Consider the following 20035-nt stretch of genomic DNA (forward strand, 5'->3'; position numbering starts at 1 on the left):
TGAGTCAAATATGTTTCTAGAACAGTGATTAAAATGTTGAAAATTGGCTGGAATATTTTTTTCTATATGAACTCTGGTGGTGATGCACTCTAAAAACTTTTAATATGATTTGTGTTTGGTGAAACATTTTTACACTTAGAATATTAATTAGATTTTTAAGCAGTGAAATAAATTACATACACTGTATTAACTGAGTAAATGTAAGTAAAACTAATTAAATAGATCTGAGTAACTGCATTTGGTAGGCTACATTAACAAATAAAATTGAGTAGAAATAATTGGGGGGGGGGGGCATTTAAAAACAAATATTTATGAGTAATATTAACTGTGTTTATATGCCAGTAATATTAACTTTTTTATTTCCTCTAAACCTTTGTAAAAATATTCCATACAACCACCGGTATAACTACATGACATTGGCCTTTATTGTCGATGAGTAGCCTACAGCAATACAGCATATTTTATACTATTTTTTAACACATATACAATATTGCCTACATTTAAACTCATGTAAGAAACATTTTCGATGTAAAACTGAAACATTTAGGCCTAAACATTCAAGTAATTCAAGTGTAATCAACCGGTCTGTTATCCAATATCCACCGGATGAGCGCTGGTTACCAAGCCGGAGATGGACTCGCCTCTGCGGGGGAGCCTCTAACTTTACACCGCCGTCCTGCGTCACTCACAGCCGAGAGATGCTGCGACGCGACTGACTCTATAACCTGCCAATAAACAAACAGTGCACAGTTCTGAGGACATTTTATCATCCAAATTAGTTATATTCATATATCTTTAGGAATATAGCCTAGTCGTGTGTTTTTTATGCAAGGCGTTAATCATGCGAAAAGACAGGCGCGAGTCGACACTCGTTTAGCTCGTTTAAGGTGAGTAACATTGCGTCTCTGTATGTTCTTTCGCATTAAATAAAATGATTTAAAGCACATTAATGATTATATAGATAAAATAAAACATGCACACATCTGAATTTCACAGAGGAAATGCACCAATTCTGCGCCGCTGAGAAGAGAAGAGGAGAACTGTTGCTCTGGAGACTGGAGAGAGTTCAAACAGCGCGCGCTGCGCTCTCGCCGTTGAGCTGTCGTCACGTAGGAGTGGAGGGGGGAGGTGCGCATTGTTTTAATTGAGTAAACTTAATTTCTTATGCGTGTTAAATATTAATAATATTGATTTTATTTAAGTAATATTTGTGGTTCTTGAAACATCAGTTTAATGATCCATTCTCAAATATGGTGATGGAAATTTCACAAATATATTAGCTCAGTGTATTTTAAATAAATAATTGGTTAGTCAAATACTAAATTATTTTAGTGAAAAACTTCAAACTTAAATATAACTGTAAATTTCAGACAAAATTAATTGTTGGAGTTTTAGTCAATTATTTCGGTATGTTCATCTCAAACTATCAAGTAAATGATATTCAGAGATTTTATTAAGTGAATAAAGTTAATTATTGCTGTGATATTTACTAAGCCACTGAATTATTTTTTTGATTTTTTAGAATTTATTTTTTATTTTACCCATAAGAAACACTTAGACATTTAGGAAAGTTTTATGCTTGTAGGTTAAGAATAGAACTGTTGTATACCATAGTAGTACTGTGATAAAGTTTAGAGAAATTGTCACAAATGAAAATGAAATCTGGTGATGCAGGATTTAAAATGATATGTGAAATATGCAACTGTATCTTGTAGAACACACTCTAATAAATAATTTTGTAATTAAAATGTGTGCTTGTGTGTGTAGTTTAAATGTTGTGTTTCATCTAAGGCTGATTATACAGTATACAGTAACCATGATTGACTACAGGCATAGGGCTCGACTTAGGACAAGATAAGAACAAGCATGAGTGAAGTACAGCCTTATACTGACTGGTAAACTGCACTGTGTTTTATACACATCCATGCTGGACATTCATATTAAATTAGCATTATTTTCCTATGTTTTTACATCATGAAAATCTATATGGCTTTAGTTGTATGTAGGACATATATGACATAATATGATTAAAAATACACTAATATTATACAATTTATATATGTGGTTTTTGCAGCATATATGTCCCTTACAATATTCTGTTGGAACATATAAGAATCACAGGAGTTTTTAGCAAACCTTTTCCATATGGGAAGGGCACTCCAGCTGGTGACCGTTACAACCGCCATCTAGTGATTTGAACGCCACATTAAGATGTTTTTTTCTAAGACACTTAGGGCTTGCTTTTTGTTCTCCATATAGTCGTACACATGGCTTGTCACAGATTGCGTTTTAGGTTTATTTGCAGGAAAAAAAATACAGAATCCGGAATACAACCCGGAAGGTTGCCGCTTGGTTAAAATCCATAATGAATGAGCAGCAGAGCAAGAAATTTAGCTTTAGTTACAGAATTCAAAGAAAGTCAAAATGATTGTGCCATCATTGATACTCCTCTCTGGACAAGACTGAATTTCTCTGAGGATCCCCAGAGTAGGTAAATTCTCAGTAATTTATACAGAAAAAGCTTTTGCATGACCTAAGAAAAAAAATATATTTATCTCAATAATTTTGGTGCAAAGCAATCTCACACCGACAAAAGTGACTTGAACGAACCTCCCGTCATAAACACGACTAACCACTTCTTTAAACACGACCTTCCCGGGAGCACTTGAAACTCTCCTACACCTGTAGACCCACCCATGTGCACCACTGTTCTGAAGCAAGTCCAGACAAAACATACATCGGGGAAAAAACACTAGGCTACTAGAGTGCTGGTAAACCTACATTTACTCTGGAACTCCGACTGAGACAGTGTGAATGAAAATGGACTCAAGTAAGCATTTATTATTGTAAAAACTAATCGTCTTTTGCGTGTTAATTCATAGTAAACATGACTTTTAATCAAACTCGACGTGTTTAACCTACTGTTTCTGTGAGATACGCTAATGCTTTCACTTTCATATCGGTCTATAGGCTACAACTGGGTCATTCCACGAATTCAGTGCCTTTTCAACTTTGAAAAATCTCAGGCTATGTCATTTTTTTATTTTATGACTATTTATCTACCTCATGTTTTGATATTTGATATGCTTTGACAATCTTATATTTGTCATTTTGGAGGATGATCACATGTCAAATAAGAAAAAATATATTTTTGCAAGAGAGGTATTAAAAGAAGGGCTTTGTCATAGATACAATATATATATAAGATTAAACCTTTATAGGGCACTCATTGAAATATTTGGAAATTCACAATTTTAACCTCAGAAAGCTAATGGGGGATGTTACAGGGCATTAAAAATTATTATTTTTTTTTTTAATTCATCTTTGCATTGCAAATCAAGGTCAATGAAGTTACCATATATGAGCACTTGCCTGTCTAGGGTAAAAGAAATTACCGAGAGTGAATTTAAAAAAATATGAGAAAAACACACACAAACTGCAAGGAACATTTATTTATTATACGCACAAACTGCAAGGAGCATTTATAGACATCTCTGTCTTGAGGTACTGATACTGGCATCTTGTGGAGGGTGCTCTGGGAGTATGGGGTTCGGGGCCCTTCGCTAAGGGATATCCGGTCCCTGTACGACCGGAGCAGGAGCTTGATTCGCATTGCCGGCAGTAAGTCAGACTTGTTCCCGGTGCATGTTGGACTCTGGCAGGGCTGCCCTTTGTCACCGGTTCTGTTCATAATTTTTATGGACTAGAATTTCTGGACGCCTTCCCGGAAAGGTGTATGTCCTGAGGGACTATGTCTCCCGGCTGGCCTGGGAACGCCTCGGTGTCCCCCCGGAAGAGCTGGAGGAAGTGTCTAGGGAGAGGGAAGTCTGGGCATCCCTGCTTAGACTGCTGCCCCCACGACCCGGCCCCAGATAAGCGGAAGAAGATGGATGAATGTATGGATGGATGGATGGATGGATGGAATAAAAACAGAAAATACAATTATAATTATTGTTAGTACCACTTATATTTGCTCATAATTGTGTTTTATTACAAACCAATATTCAGTAATTAAAATCAATTCACACAGTACTAGGCCTCACACTAACAATAAGCACCTGTGTATGCCATTTAACTATAATAAAGAAACATACATTCATAAAGCATATGTCTAAAAATGGACACTTGTGCCACTTAGGTGAACGGGGCATATGATCAAATATGGTGCATTTAGTTTTCAGCCAAACATTAAGCTAATTTTTACAAATGCTATGCAAATAACAACAATCTTAATCTTTCACACAACTATTCAACCAAATAATGTGTGAGTTACATCAACTTACCACGTTTAGTTATGATGTTATTACAATTGCTGTGGGAGAAGACAGGTTCAAAAAAGCAATATTTATGATTTCTGCAAGATGGCTGTGTTTGAGGTGCTCCAGGCCACTGCTGATTGGTCAGATGCCTTGATGTCAATATCTGTCAGATAGCTTGATCTCCCATGATTGACTGAGAGAAAACCACATGACTCTACAACTCCAAATGGAGGCAGGGGGAGGGCATTTTGGATGTGTGCGGAAGTGACTAAATATGGTTACTTGCCCCATAAAGTTAATGGAAAAACTTGAAAGGCCATTTCAAATATAATTTTTATATTTTTTATGAAATTAATGACAGTAATAGGATTGATAGAAACAGGACTGACGAGTAACGGACGACAGCACACATTCTTCAGCATACACTGTACATGTTTGCACAAGTTTTGCACTGTTGCACTGCAGTTGTATTAGTGAAGCACATTACATTTCTAAGAGATCTATAGCTCTATCTTGCACCCAGCGCAATTGACTTTGTACACCGACGCATGTATCATTCCTATTTTGCACCCGCGCAAAGCGCGCTTTTCCCTCCACAGAAGCACGTCACTAAACTAGGGAATGAACTTGCGCTTAATAGTTTACAGTCAGTGTTTAAAGTCAGTGTTTAAAGTCAGTTTAAAGTCAGTGGTGCGTTGCGCATGTTATTCATATGCTATTTTAAGGGCGCATGCTTGGCCATAATCAATGTAGCGTGAGCACAACGCGCATACACTTGGATTCTCTCATCTACACAGAAGCAGCAGTTTTAATTTTTGCAAATCATACATTATTACGATAGATAGATAGATAGATAGATAGATAGATAGATAGATAGATAGATAGATAGATAGATAGATAGACAATTTATTATAAAAGCATACATCTAGCTTACACATTTACCCAAATTATCATACGCCTTTTTAACCGAAGTTAATTTGGGTGGGTTTCTCCATCCCCAACGTCCCTGACGAGAGCGTTGCTCTCCTTGGCTGTGAACCGCTCCTGACGCGCGCCTGGCAAATCCGCCGTTATAATAGGATCCGCTTTAGAACAAGCGCGCCTGCTCTTAAAGGGAATGTGAGATGAGGCTCTGATTGGTTTATTTCACGTTACGCCCAAACCACACCTATGAATAATGAAGCTACTTCAGACCAACCCATTTTAGATTTGCGCCGGGCGCAAGAGTCATTTATCCCGCCGGGAAAATAGCAACAGCGCCAAGACCCGCCCACAAAGTTACTTGCGCTTTGCGCTTTGACACTTGCGTTTCAGATCGTTAAAATAGGGCCCCTAATGTTTTAATGGTATTATAATTAGACCCATGTGTCCCTCTGTTTGTCTGTGTGAGTATGTCCCCTCACAGAACTTAAAATATACAGATTTGGTTCAATTATTAGGCAAGGAAGATGATCAGATCTTGATGCTGAAATTTGTTTACAATGAGAGGGTCTGCAGTCACTGCTCTTGTTTGTTAAGATGAATTAAGAATATATATTTTTTAAACTTATTTTCCATATGAGTTCAGATTATTTTTCTTTGGACTGGAAACAAGACAAAAATACTATGTAAAAAAGTACTTTTTGCAGTGCATGTACTAACAATACTAACTAAAAATGTAACTGTTGCTCATATGCCACCCAAACTGAATGATATAGGCATTAGCTCAATTATACATCCAGGATAACCTTTAAAAATGTTTGCATTTTACACAGATAAACTTTAAAAACAGTGTGGCTATAATGTAGTAGGTTTGGGCGTGCATGTGTGTCTCTATACAAATCAGCTACCCGTCTGCGTTGTTGTGTTGTGTTGTGCGATGTTGAATAAAGACTGGACTCAAGTCTGCTGTTCAGTGGCTCTTTAGAGGCATAATCTGCATAAATTGGAAAACGCAGTTATAAATCGTTGTATTTAATCAGTATAATCGGCCTGCTCCTCGCTCTGCTCAGACCTCCCGTGGACTGAAGCGAGTTCACAATATGCAGACAATCTCATTTTACAATAATAAAGTAATATAAAAAAGAAAATAATATGAATATTAATAATATCACATCAGATACAATATTGCTATAGAAAATGTATTGTATAGAAGACCTCACTTGATGCAATCAACATTAAATGAATTTCAAAGAAATATTTCAAAAATATCCATTGTGAGTTAGGCACCTATTTCGTGGAATGACCCAGCTAAGATTTTTTTGTAAGACACTTAAGGCTTGCTTTTTGTTCTCCATATAGTCGTTTCCTATAGGCTACATGACTTGTCACAGATTGCGTTTTAGGTTAATTTGTAGAATACAGTCATGTATTTTAAAGTGCTTGGCTGTGCAATTATGCTCTCTCGCAAGAGAGAGATTTATTCATTAATTTAGTTTGCCTTTTTACATGTTGCATATTTTTAAAGGATATATAATTACTGAAAACATGGTTTTTTTTTTTGCAATAAATGGCAATTTAGCCCTGAGTTTTATGTAATCTGTGTTTTTGTTTTCTCTTGAATGAGAAAATTAAACAATTCTCATTTCTTCATAATTTAGTTAACCATGGTCCATGGATGATGATTAACGTAACTCCATTCATGAGGCATTTGTATTTGTATTATGATTAGAATTTTTTAAGCACAGCTTTCTTGTTAACTTACATTTACAGTTAGCCATTTAGCAGATGCCTTTGTCCAAAGCAACTTACAAATGACTTACAAATTAACTGTTCAGAAAGCACACACTACAGGATACCCTGAGTCTGTTTCCACCTTAAGAAGTGTGTTTGTTCTGTATTTGTTGCAGGTGACGCCCAACATCTCTCACAGCTCAGGATTGTGTTGATGGGATATAGAAAAGCTGGTAAGAGTTCAGCTGGAAACACCATCCTGGGCAGAGAGGAGTTTGACTTGAAGAAATCTGCTCAGTGTGTGAAGAGACATGGAGAAGTAGCAGACAGACACATCACTGTCATTGAAGCTCCAGGATGGTGGGGGAATTTCTCTGTAGAGTCCAGTCCTGAGTTACTGAAACAGGAGATTTTGCTCAGTGTGTCTCTGTGTCCTCCAGGACCACACGCTGTACTACTGATCATACGCGTGGACACTAGATTTAAAGAGACTAAGAGAAAAGCATTGCAGGAGCATCTGGATCTTCTCAGTGAGAGAGTCTGGAGTCACACTATAGTGCTGTTCACTGGTGGAGACTCTCTGTTACACACATCTATAGAGCAGCACATTGAGAGTGAAGGGCCGGATCTCCAGTGGCTGCTGGACAAATGTGGGAACAGGTTTCATGTTCTCAACAATCTCAACAGGAGTGACGACACTCAGATCAAGGAGCTGCTGGAGAAGATTGAGGAGACAGTGGCACAAAACAACGGCTGCCATTTTGAAATAGACAGAAAGATTTTACAGGAGGTGAAAGAGAGAAGAAGAGCAGAGAAAAGAAGAGCAGAAGAACGAATGAAGAGGATGCAAAAAAGGAGAGAAAACATCAGATCACAGATGAGTGAGTTCATATACTTTATAGTGCAGATACCCACTAAGTATATTAAGTAAATCATGAAAATGTACAGTCACAGCAATAATAGCAAGAAACTTCTTGTCATTAACCGCTATTTGTAGAGGCATTCCCAATAGATGGGTTCAAAGCAGCTCACAGTGACGGCCCCTAAAATCTGTTACTGAAGGACATAAGCACTTTAATTTTTTAAGCAATCCTGTTCTTCATGTGTGCTTCTGATAACGGAAATCACTTTACCTAATCAATAGAAAACAATACAAACAAAAACAAAAACCCTGCAAACATCTTGTCTTGAATATAATCTTAAACATCAGCTTTACACCTATAGACACGTCTCATGTTTGCCGCTGTTCTGAAGCACCAGGAAGTGAGTCCCGTCAAACACACTTTGAAAGTCCATTACAAGTAAAAACGTTTTGGTTACTGATGTAACCCTCGTTCCCTGAAGGAGGGAACGGGAGACGTAAAGTCGACGTGATGACATAATTGGGATCACTTCAGGGAGCCCTGTCAACTTCGAGTGTCTACAGAACGAGCCAATGAATGTTGGCGTGCGTGAATCGCGTCACGCGCCACCGCCCCACAGCACGGGTATAAACCGGAAGCGGGAGCACACACACATTGTTTTTTGCTGAGGAGCCGAGATTTGTGACGGCCATGCAGCGATGGTCAGCAACGGTGGCGACGGGACGTTACGTCTCCCGTTCCCTCCTTCAGGGAACGAGGGTTACATTAGTAAGCGAGACGATCCCTTTCAATCACTCACGTTCAACGTAACGTCGACGTGACGACGTAATTGGGATCCCTTGGAAAACGCCCCGGTTGCTGTCACATCCAGCGCCCTACGCAAGACTCTCAGACCCCCAATTGGCTGGGGCGAAAGATCTGCGTAGAGGGAGTTCAACTGCTGTTCCATTATACCCCACACAGAGGAACTCTTTGGATAACACTGGGAAAGCATGCCTTTCCGGAGGAAGGACGCTGCGGAGCCACATCCAGCCCGAAGGGAGGTAACATGTAGAGAATACACATATGGACTGGCCGAAGGGGCAGTGCAACAGCCCGAAGGGACATTGACGGCAGAGCAAACTCTGCCAAGGGAAAGACACGGGCTCACCGCAGGGAGCTGGATGTGGAAGAATACGCATATGGGATCGCCGCAGGGATCACACATATGGAACCCAGCCTAGCACAAGTTACACAAGCATACGAGCACTAGGCCTGGCGTCGGACGCTCCGCAACGTCCGACTGCCGGAGGGTGCGGAGGAACTTACAGGGTTCGCCTAAGTGGGGAACTCGACTGGAGCAAAAAGTGCACGTATCCTTTCCGAGGAAGGGAGTGGCGCAGCAAGCCGACACTAGAGCGGGAACTTAGGTGTTACCGGCTAGTTGAAGCGAGCACACAGGAAGAAACCGGCTCAACACGTAGGCTATAAAACCTAGCGAACGTGTTAGGTGTTGCCCAGCCCGCAGCTCTATGTCTGTCAGTGAGGTGCCGTTTGCCAGTGCCCAAGAAGAAGCGACACCCCTAGTGGAGTGGGCTTTCAACCGGGCGGGTAGGGCACACCTTGGGCTTCGTAAGCCAAGGCGATGGCATCCACTATCCAGTGGGCTGTCCTCTGCTTGGAGACAGCCTTTCCCTTCTGCTGGCCTCCGTAACAGACGAAGAGCTGATCTGAGGTCCCGAGGCTTTGCGTTCTGTCCACGTACAGACGCAGAGCGCGAACGGGACAGAGAAAAGCCAGGGCTGGGTCTGCCTCCTCCGAAGGCAGCACTTGCAGGTTCACCACCTGGTCCCGGAAGGGAGTGGTAGGAACCTTGGGCACGTATTCCGGGCCGGGGTCTCAGGATCACGTGAGAGTTATCCGGGCCGAATTCTAGGCACGATTCGTTGACCGAAAATGCATGCAAGTCCCCTACCCTTTTGATAGAGGCCAAAGCAACCAGGAGTACTGTCTTGCAGGACAGGATTTTTAACTCAGCTGATTGCAGAGGCTCAAAGGGTGGTCTCTGAAGTGCCGAAAGGACCAGAGAGAAATCCCAATGAGGGTATAGAGAGTGGGCGAGGAGGATTCAGTCTCCTCGCTCCCCTCAGGAACCTGAAGATCAGGTCGTGCTTTCCCAGAGACTTACCATCAACAGCTCTAGCGGAAGTGATGGTGTCAACTACCGCAGGGGGTAGGTCACCTAGAACCTCCGCGTCCTGTCCAGGGACCAGACATGGAGTTTCCAGAGGTCTGGACGCGGGTGCCATAGGGTGCCCCTTCTCTGAGAGAGCAGGTCCTCTCTCAGAGGGATGGGCCAGGGAATTGCTGTCGTGAGGAGCACTAGTTCCGGGAACCAGGTCCGGTTGGGCCAATACGGCACAACTAGCAAGACCTGCTCCTCGTCCTCCCTGACTTTGCACAAGGTCTGTGCAAGAAGACTCACTGGGGGAAACGCATACTTGCGTAGGCCCCGGGGCCAGCTGTGTGCCAGAGCATCCGTGCCGAGGGTCCCCTCGGTCAGGGAATAGAACAACTGGCAGTGAGATGTGTCCGGGGAGGCAAAGAGATCTACCTGTGCGGTCTTCGTAAGCCAAGAAAATCAGCTGGACCACCTGGGGATGGAGTCGCCACTCTCCCGGTAGGACCTGCTGCCGTGAGAGCTCGTCGGCTGCATGGTTGAGCAGGCCCGGAATGTAAACGGCACGAAGCGACCTCAGATGCTTCTGAGTCCAGAGGAGGAGATGGCGGGCGAGTTGTGACATTCGGCGGGAGTGTAGACCACCTTGGTTGATGTACGCAACAGTCGCAGTGCTGTCCGTACGGACTAGTACGTGCTTGCCTAGTAGCAGTGTTTTGAAGCAGCTCAGCGCAAGACGTACTGCTAACAACTCGAGGCAGTTGATGTGCCAATGCAGTTGAGGCCCCATCCACAGACCTGAAGCTGCATGCCTGTTGTACGTGGCCCCCCAGCCGGTGGCAGAGGCATCCGTGGAGACCACAGAGTGCCTGGACACTTGTTCCAGGGGAACACCTGCGCGCAGGAACAAAGGGTCTGACCACAAGCTGAGAGTTCGGCAACAGTGCGGAGTCACTTGGACCCGGCACGAGCCGCTCTGCCACGCCCATCTCGGGACTCGATCGGGGAGCCAGTGTTGGAGCGGCCTCATATGAAGCAATCCGAGCGGCGTAACCGCGGCTGCAGATGCCCGCTATTCTGCATCTGAGCGTGCTCACGCAGTTCAACACTGACTGGACCCGGGCCTCAGTGAGGCGCGCTGTCATGTTGATCGAGTCCAGCTCCATACCGAGAAAAGAGATCCTCTGCCCGGGGGTGAGTTTGCTCTTTTCCCAGTTGACCCGAAGCCCTAGGTGGCTGAGGTGACTGAACACCATGTCCCTGTGTTCGCACAACTGCTCTCTCGACTGGGCCAGAATAAGCCAGTCATCGAGGTAGTTGAGGATGCGAACACCACGCTCGCACATGGGAGCAATGGCCGCTTCCGCAACTTTAGTGAAGACGCGGGGCGACAGGGCCAGCCCGAAGGGTAAGACCTTGTACTGATATGCCCGCCCCTCGAAAGCAAAGCGAAGAAACGGTCTGTGTCGAGGGAGAATCGAGACATGTACAGTAAGTATGTGTCCTTCAGGTCAATCGCTGCAAACCAATCTTGGGGACGGATGCATTTGAAAATGTGTTTCTGCGTAAGCATCTTGAACGGTAGTCTGTGAAGGGACCGGTTCAGGACGCGCAGGTCCAAGATTGGTCGTAATCCACCACCTTTCTTGGGTACAATGAAGTACGGGCTGCAGGGACCGGCTCGATCGCGTCCTTCGCCAGTAGGACTGCGATCTCTGCCCTGAGCACAGGGGCATTGTCCGCCAGAACACGGGTGAACAGAATGCCCTTGAAAGCAGGGGGGCGAACTGAATCACATAGCCGAGTCTGATGGTACGGATGAGCCAGCGAGATGGGCTAGGAAGTGTTAACCAGGCTCCCAGAGACCGAGCAAGCGGGACCAATGGCACCACAGATGTACCCGGGGTGGGGCAGTGCGGCGGAATGCAGGGACCCGACTCGGACGGCACAGCAGCCCGAAGTGGGGTCTGAGTGTGTGGTGCAGCACATACCTGCTTCCGTTGAAGGGCAGAGTGAGTGTGCGGAGGCGTCGGCGTGTCCAGGACACAGCCACTGCTGCCCGCTGGCGATGAAAGAGGGGCTCGGGGGTGACAAGGCATAGCGTCGTCGACCGCCAAGCTATTGGGGCCCAGAGGTTTCAGAAATTGCTCTTTTTTGGAAAAGGTGGGTAACACTGACCCGTGGGTAAGTGGCAGAACAAAAAGAAAAGGAAACAAAAGATTCTCCGCCCGGCCCTCCACCGGGGGAAGGAGTGGCATGTTCGCCATCTCCTGAAGAGCAACTTGATCCACCTCTGGGCCGCCCGTCTCAGGGTCATTTGCACCGTCGCTTGCCTCCTGGTTTGGCAGCGGCCTGGACGGGCGGGATCGGCTTCCTACGGCTTGCTCCACGCTGAGGCCTGGATGGTTGCTGCTGGGAAAGAGGGGCATCCAGGAACCGATATTTATCGGTGTCCCTCATATCCGCCAGGTTGAGCCAAAGGTGGCACTCCTGGACCACCAAGCTGAACATCGCCTGACCGACTGAACGTGCAGTTTCCTTCGTCGCCTGGAGAGCGTGGTCGGTTGCCACACGGAGCTCCCGGAGGAGCTCTGGGTCAGAACCACCCTCGTTCATGTCCATCGCCTGGGCCTGGTGGACCTGCAAGAGTATGATTGCGCCGTCACACCAACACGAAGGAGAGTCCTCTCGTTCTCAAAGGCAGTCTTTTCCTGTAGATTTCGGAAGTGAAAGCAAAAGCTCGGCTCCGAAGTGAAAGACAATGTGTGTGTGCGCCCGCTCCCTGTTTATACCCGCGCTGCGGACGGGGGCGCGTGACACGATTCACGCACGCCAACGTTCATTGGCTCATTCTGTAGACACTCGAAGTTGATAGGGCTCCCTGAAGTGATCCCAATTACGTCGTCACATCGACGTTACGTCGAACGTGAGCGACTGAAAGGGAACTACAAGACTGCTGGTGGAACTATATTTTATCTGGAGCTCCAACTAAGGCAAAAATATGTCATGTAAAATCAATGGACATTTGTAAGATTAGAAGCTATTTTTATGAAAGACAAAAATGTAATCATGGTCACAGTTTTTTGCGAGACACTTTTACTGCTTTCATATTGGTCAGTACAGATAATATTTTGGATCTGTTTATGCCACTTTAGGCTGTTACTTCCCCCATAAAGTCTTATATAAATGTAATACAGTCATGTATTTGCTGGTGCTAATAGCCACCAGTGCATTGATAATGCTTTCCCCGGTGAGAACACGCACAAGAGAGAGATTTATTCATTGGTTTAGAGAGATAATTTAGCCTAATTATTTTTAAAGAATATACTTTTTGAAAACATTATTCTGAAGCTATTTGGAATTAAGTCTTGCTTAATCAGTGTGTTCTGTAATCTGTTGTTTTGTCTGCAGATCATTGAAATTAAGCTATTTTCTTTTCTTCATAATTATTCTCCAACGATAACCTTTGTTCAACTCTGATTTAAGATGTCACCCACCTTAAGAAGTGTGTTTGTTCTGTATTTGTTGCAGGTGACACTCAACGTCTCTCAGAGCTCAGGATTGTGTTGATGGGATATAGAAAAGCTGGTAAGAGTTCAGCTGGAAACACCATCCTGGGCAGAGAGGAGTTTGACTTGAAGAAATCTGCTCAGTGTGTGAAGAGACATGGAGAAGTAGCAGACAGACACATCACTGTCATTGAAGCTCCAGGATGGTGGGGGAATTACTCTGTAAAGTTCAGTCCTGAGTTACTGAAACAGGAGATTTTGCTCAGTGTGTCTCTGTGTCCTCCAGGACCACACGCTGTACTACTGATCATACGTGTGGACTACACATTTAAAGAGACTGAGAGAAAAGCATTGCAGGAGCATCTGGATCTTCTCAGTGAGAGAGTCTGGAGTCACACTATAGTCCTGTTTACTGGTGGAGACTCTCTGTTAGACACATCTATAGAGCAGCACATTGAGAGAGAAGGGCCGGATCTCCAGCGGCTGCTGGACAAATGTGGGAACAGGTTTCATGTTCTCAACAATCACAACAGGAGTGACGACACTCAGATCAAGGAGCTGCTGGAGAAGATTAAGGAGACAGTGGCACAAAACAACGGCTGCCATTTTGAAATAGACAGAAAGATTTTACAGGAGATGAAAGAGAGAAGAAGAGCAGAGGAAGAGAGAGCAGAAGAACGAATGAAGAGGACGCAAAAAAGGAGAGAAAACATCAGATCACAGATGAGTGAGTCAATATACTTTATATTGCAGATACACACTGAGTATATTAAGTTAATCATGAAAATGTAACAGTCACATCAATAATAGCAAGAAACTTCTTGTCATTAACCGCTATTTGTAGAGGCATTCCCAATAGATGGGTTCAAGGCAGCTCACAGTGACGGCCCCTAAAATCTGTTACTGAAGAAAATAAGCGCTTTCATTTCTTAAATTATCCTGTTCTTCATAGGATGTGCTTTTGATAACGGAAATCCCTTTACCTAATCTATAGAAAACAATACAACAACAACAACAACAACAAAAAACCTGCAAACATCTTGTCTTGAATATAATCTTAAACATCAGCTTTACACTGATAGACACGCCTCATGTTTGTTCCGTCAAACACACTTTGAAAGTACATTACAAGTAAAAACTACTAGACTGCTGGTGGAACTATATTTTATTTGGAGCTCCAACTAAGGTAAAATATGTCATGTAAAATCGACATTTGTAAGATTAGAAGCTATTTTTATGAAAGAAAAAATGTCAACATGTTCAGTTTTTTTGCGAGACACTTTTACTGCTTTCATATTGGTCAATACAGATAAGATTTTGGATCTGTTTATGCCACTTTAGACTGTTACTTCCCCCATAAAGTCTTTTATAAATATAAGCAGTCACAAATGGTCTTTTTTGGCTTTCTTTCCATCTAGTAAATGAATGTAAATGTAATACAGTCATGTATTTGCTGGTGCTAATAGCCACCAGTCCATTGATAATGCTTTCCCCAGTGAGAACACTCACAAGAGAGAGATTTATTAATTGGTTTAGAGGAACAAGTTAGCCTAATTATTTTTAAAGCTATTTGGAATTTAGTCTTGCTTAATCAGTGTGTTCTGTTGTTTTGTCTGCAGATCATTGAAACTAAGCAATGTTTTTCTTCATAATTATTATCCATCGATAACCTTTGTTCAACTCTGATTTAAGAGTTTAATTAATGTGAGATACACTTATATGTCATTTTTAATCAATAATGTGTAGTTTGACACTCATACAGATAAGGTGAACCTTATTTCAGGAACAGCTTTTTCTCAAAGAGAGATTATTTAAGAAGATTTAAGATGTCACCCACCTTAAGAAGTGTGTTTGTTCTGTATTTGTTGCAGGTGATGCCCAACATCTCTCAGAGCTCAGGATTGTGTTGATGGGATATAGATATGCTGGTAAGAGTTCAGCTGGAAACACCATCCTGGGCAGAGAGGAGTTTGACTTGAAGAAATCTGCTCAGTGTGTGAAGAGACATGGAGAAGTAGCAGACAGACACATCACTGTCATTGAAGCTCCAGGATGGTGGAGTAATAGCTCTGTAGAGAAGAGTCCTGAGTTACTGAAACAGGAGATTTTGCTCAGTGTGTCTCTGTGTCCTCCAGGACCACACGCTGTACTACTGATCATACGTGTGGACGACACATTTAAAGAGACTGAGAGAAAAGCATTGCAGGAGCATCTGGATCTTCTCAGTGAGAGAGTCTGGAGTCACACTATAGTGCTGTTCACTGGTGGAGACTCTCTGTTACACACATCTATAGAGCAGCACATTGAGAGTGAAGGGCCGGATCTCCAGAGGCTGCTGGACAAATGTGGGAACAGGTTTCATGTTCTCAACAATCGCAACAGGAGTGACGACACTCAGATCAAGGAGCTGCTGGAGAAGATTGAGGAGACAGTGGCACAAAACAACGGCTGCCATTTTGAAATAGACAGAATGATTTTACAGGAGATAGATGGTAGAAATAAAACAGAAGAGCGACTGGACAAATGGAGAGAGGAATCCAGATCACAGACTAGTGAGTGACATCATAACATTTTATGAATATTATCTAGCTTACATATAGTCTCAGATGTGTTTCCTCCTCATTGTTCTAGACTATGGGCCTAATTTTTAAAACGTGTGAACGCACAGAATTGATCTTATAATGTGTACTCTAAAATCCATGCCAACATTAATGTTTATAAAAATGGTCTTTGATGTGGAAAAGTGCTTATCGACACATCAGGGTCTAAGCAGACATACACACTTTTTTTCCTTGTGACAGAGAGTCGGAGTACTGCTGGTATTTGGAAATCTAAGCAATTCTTGCCGTTCTTCATTCTCAAGTAAAAGATTTCGACGTTGACTGGTGCTCTTTTACATGTTAATGACATTAATAAGGCAGCATTTACAATGCAGAAATCGGAAACCATTCTTCTGCGCACAATTTCAAAATCATTTGCGATTTATACATTTCTCATCTGCAATAGAGGCGTACGCAGGTTTTTTTGTGTCACGTACGCACATTGGAGAAATTATCGTAAGATCAAATGTAAAAAGGTTTCTACGCATTTCCAAATGTAGGAAGGTTTAATATCTGGTTATATAGCAACTTCCTAAAATGTAATAATGATAAAATATTGCTTGTGGGTCTAAGCAACACTCTGGCCCAAAGCCTTTGAGCAAGAAAACAGATCTGAAGACAATTCTGAAGACAAGGCCATAGAATGTATCCCTCCTCCCGAACAAGAGTCCAGGTTCTACAGCCGGTACCTCTTGGTTCCAAAGAAGGATGGGGGATTGCGTCCCATTATAGATCTGCGACATCTGAACCGTTCTCTGAGGAGATCCAGATTCAGGATGTTGACAGTTCCCACCCCATTGTGAGTCAAATCACAATCACAACCACACTGGTCTACAACTGGTTCCACCATGTCCTGATTCAGTTTGACAGCATGTCTGTGGTCTCCTATATAAATCATCGTGGGGTCTGAGGTTGCGGCCGCTTTGCAGACTGGCCAGATCCTCCTGTGGTCCCTCTGGGCAATATATGTCCCTGGGGACCAGAATTTGGGAGCAGACGTCTGGTCGAGGCAGGGGCTGAGGCCTGGGGAATGGAGACTCCACTCTGATGGTGTAGTCGATATTGGAGAGATTCGGCCCAGCGGAAGTGGATCTATTCGCATCTCATCAGACGACCCACTGACCGCTGTGGTTCTCCCCATACCCCAGACGAGCTGCATGCCATGGTACAGGCCGAGGCTGTACCTGTATGCATCACCCCGATCGATCTGCTCCCGGGAGTTCTTGGTAGCCACGTTCTGGCCGGCACGAATAAGATTCTCGGACATCAGATCACTCCTGGCAGGTCCTCCGTGGGAGATTCCCCTTGGGAAGGACCTTCTTTCCCAGAGCTGTGGAAACTGTGGGTCTGGCCCCTGAGGGGGCTCAGTATCTAGAGGCTGGCCTATCAGCCGGAGAGATCAAGACCATACTCAACTCTAGAGCTCCATCCACAAGGAGACTGTGCGGCCTAAAGTGGAATGTTTTCACCGTTTGGTGTAGGGAGCGTGGTTTGGACCCAGTGCCCGGTGGCTTCAGTGCTGGAGTTCCTCCATGATCCCTGAGGGTGTCAGGTTTGGTGACAAGACGATTTCGTCTCTGCTCTTTGCGGATGATGTTGTTGTGTTGGCCTCATCAAGCCAGGACCTTCAGCATGCACTGGGACGGTTTACAGCCGAGTGTGAAGCGGCTGGGATGAGAATCAGCACCTCCAAATCCGAGGTCATGGTCCTCAGTCGGAAAATGGTGGCTTGCCCACTTCAGGTTGGTGGAGAGTTCCTGCCTCAAGTGGAGGAGTTTAAGTATCTTGGGGTTTTGTTCACGAGTGATGGAAGGATGGAACGGGAGATTGACAGACAGATCGGTGCAGCTTCTGCAGTAATGCGGTCGATCTACGGGTCTGTCGTGGTGAAGAAAGAGCTGAGCCGCAAGGCGAAGCTCTCGATTTACCGGTCAATCTACGTTCCTACTCTCACCTATGACCCAAAGCTCATGACCAAAAGGACAAGATCCCGGATACAGGCAGCCGAAATGAGCTTTCTCCGCAGGGTGGCTGGGCAATCCCTTAGAGATAGGGTGAGAAGCTCTGTCACTCGGGAGGAGCTCAGAGTAGAGCCGCTGCTCCTCCACATCGAGAGGGGCCAGCTGAGGTGACTCGGGCATTTGTCCCGGATGCCTCCTGGACGCCTTCCCGGAAAGGTGTTCCGGGCGCGTCCCACTGGGAGGAGACCCCGGGGAAGACCTAGGACACGCTGGAGAGTCTCCCGGCTGGCCTGGGAACGCCTTGGTGTCCCCCCGGAAGAGCTGGAGGAAGTGTCTAGGGAGAGGGAAGTCTGGGCATCTCTGCTTAGACTGCTGCCCCCGCGACCTGTATCATTTGTGTCCCAAAAAATTATAAAATTATAATTCTGATTTCTCTTTATGGTCTTGCCCTTTTTAAGGTTTAAAATGTCTGAACTGAATTTATCTATTGGTGGGGCTACATTAATTCCATCTCACAATGCTAAAAATATGGGTGTAACATTTGATTCGTTGCATTTCAATCTCATATAAGTTCTATTAGCAAGACTGCATTTTACCTTCCTGATACTGACCAGGTTCAACGAGTATGGGGTCTCTGAGGAACAAGTGGACGTTTCTAAATTTGTGGGTGTTTTCAAACTGGTTGGTGTTTATAAATCATGCAATGAAAATGATGCCCTTCACCCAACCCCACCCCTAAACCCTACCCACACTGTGACGTGGGCAAATCAGGGAACACGGTTGTAAACGCCCCTCTGTTTATGGCCTCACCCACTGATCTGGTAACTCCTATTTCCATTTCATGGAAAGAGAGCTCGATTGCATACAGAGAGGCTTTAAAAGCTGCTAGATCTGCTTATTTTTCAACCCTATTAGAAGAAAATAAACAAAATCCTAGGTATTTATTTGAAACGGTGGCTAAACTAACGAAAAAGAAAGCTTCAAGCACCGTAGTTTCCAAGCAACAAAGCAGTAATGACTTTATGAACTTCTTCACTTATAAGATTGATAATGTCAGGGACAAAATTATAACTATGCAACCGTCTACTACAGTATCGCATCAGGCAGTGCATTGTAGTCTCCCTGAGGAAAAATTTGATTCATTCGTTGCTATAGGAGAGGAAGAATTTACTAAACTCATTAAATCATCTAAATCTACAACATGTATGTAAGACCCTATACCGACTAAGCTACTGAAAGAGATGCTCCCAGAGGTCATAGATCCTCTTCTTAATATCATTAATTCGTCTTTGTCTCTAGGATACGTACCAAAAAACTTTAAGCTGGCTATGATTAAACCGCTTGTTAAAAAACTGCAACTGGATCCTACAGAATTAGTCAATTACAGGCCGATCTCGAATCTACCTTTTCTGTCAAAGATATTAGAAAAAGCAGTATCCTCACAACTGTGTTCCTTTCTTGAAAGAAATGATATCTGCGAGGATTTCCAGTCAGGATTTAGACCATACCACAGTACCAAGACTGCTCTCATTAGTCACAAATGATTTGCTCTTATCATCCGATCGTGGTTGTATCTCTCTATTAGTGTTACTCGATCTTAGTGCTGCATTTGACACCATTGACCACAACATTCTTTTAAATAGACTAGAAAACTATGTTGGCATTAGTGGAATTGCACTAGCATGGTTTAAATCATACTTATCTGACCGTTATCAGTTTGTAGCAGTAAATGATGAGATGTCTTATCGATTACAAGTTCAGTATGGCGTACCACAAGGCTCAGTACTAGGACCACTGCTGTTCACTCTGTACATGCTGCCATTAGGAGATATCATTAGGAAACATGGAATTAGCTTTCACTGTAATGCTGACGATATTCAGCTCTATATTTCTTCAAAACCGAATGAAACTTACCAATTCACAAAATGAACGGAAAGCATAGCTGATATAAAAAATTAGATGACTCGTAATTTTCTACTTCTAAATTCTGAAAAAACAGAGATTCTAATTACTGGACAAAAAACGTCCTCACG

General features: G+C 43.6%; 1 protein-coding gene across 1 annotated transcript in view; it reads left to right on the plus strand.

Moving 5' to 3' along the window:
- Nucleotides 1-2820: 2820 nt before the first annotated feature.
- The window catches only part of LOC308695802 (uncharacterized protein), a gene marked incomplete at its 5' end in the record, with an annotated part of 49964 nt that continues 32749 nt past the window's right edge, over nucleotides 2821-20035 (plus strand). Inside the window, 4 exons of the mRNA XM_081374018.1 lie at nucleotides 2821-2830; nucleotides 7088-7792; nucleotides 13464-14168; nucleotides 15313-15993. Coding sequence (XP_081230144.1) covers nucleotides 2821-2830; nucleotides 7088-7792; nucleotides 13464-14168; nucleotides 15313-15993 — 2101 coding nt within the window. The remainder of the gene's footprint in view (nucleotides 2831-7087; nucleotides 7793-13463; nucleotides 14169-15312; nucleotides 15994-20035) is intronic.

The sequence above is a fragment of the Scardinius erythrophthalmus genome (assembly GCF_964197995.2).
Source record: "Scardinius erythrophthalmus genome assembly, chromosome: 9".
In the NCBI taxonomy this organism is placed as follows: domain Eukaryota; kingdom Metazoa; phylum Chordata; class Actinopteri; order Cypriniformes; family Leuciscidae; genus Scardinius; species Scardinius erythrophthalmus.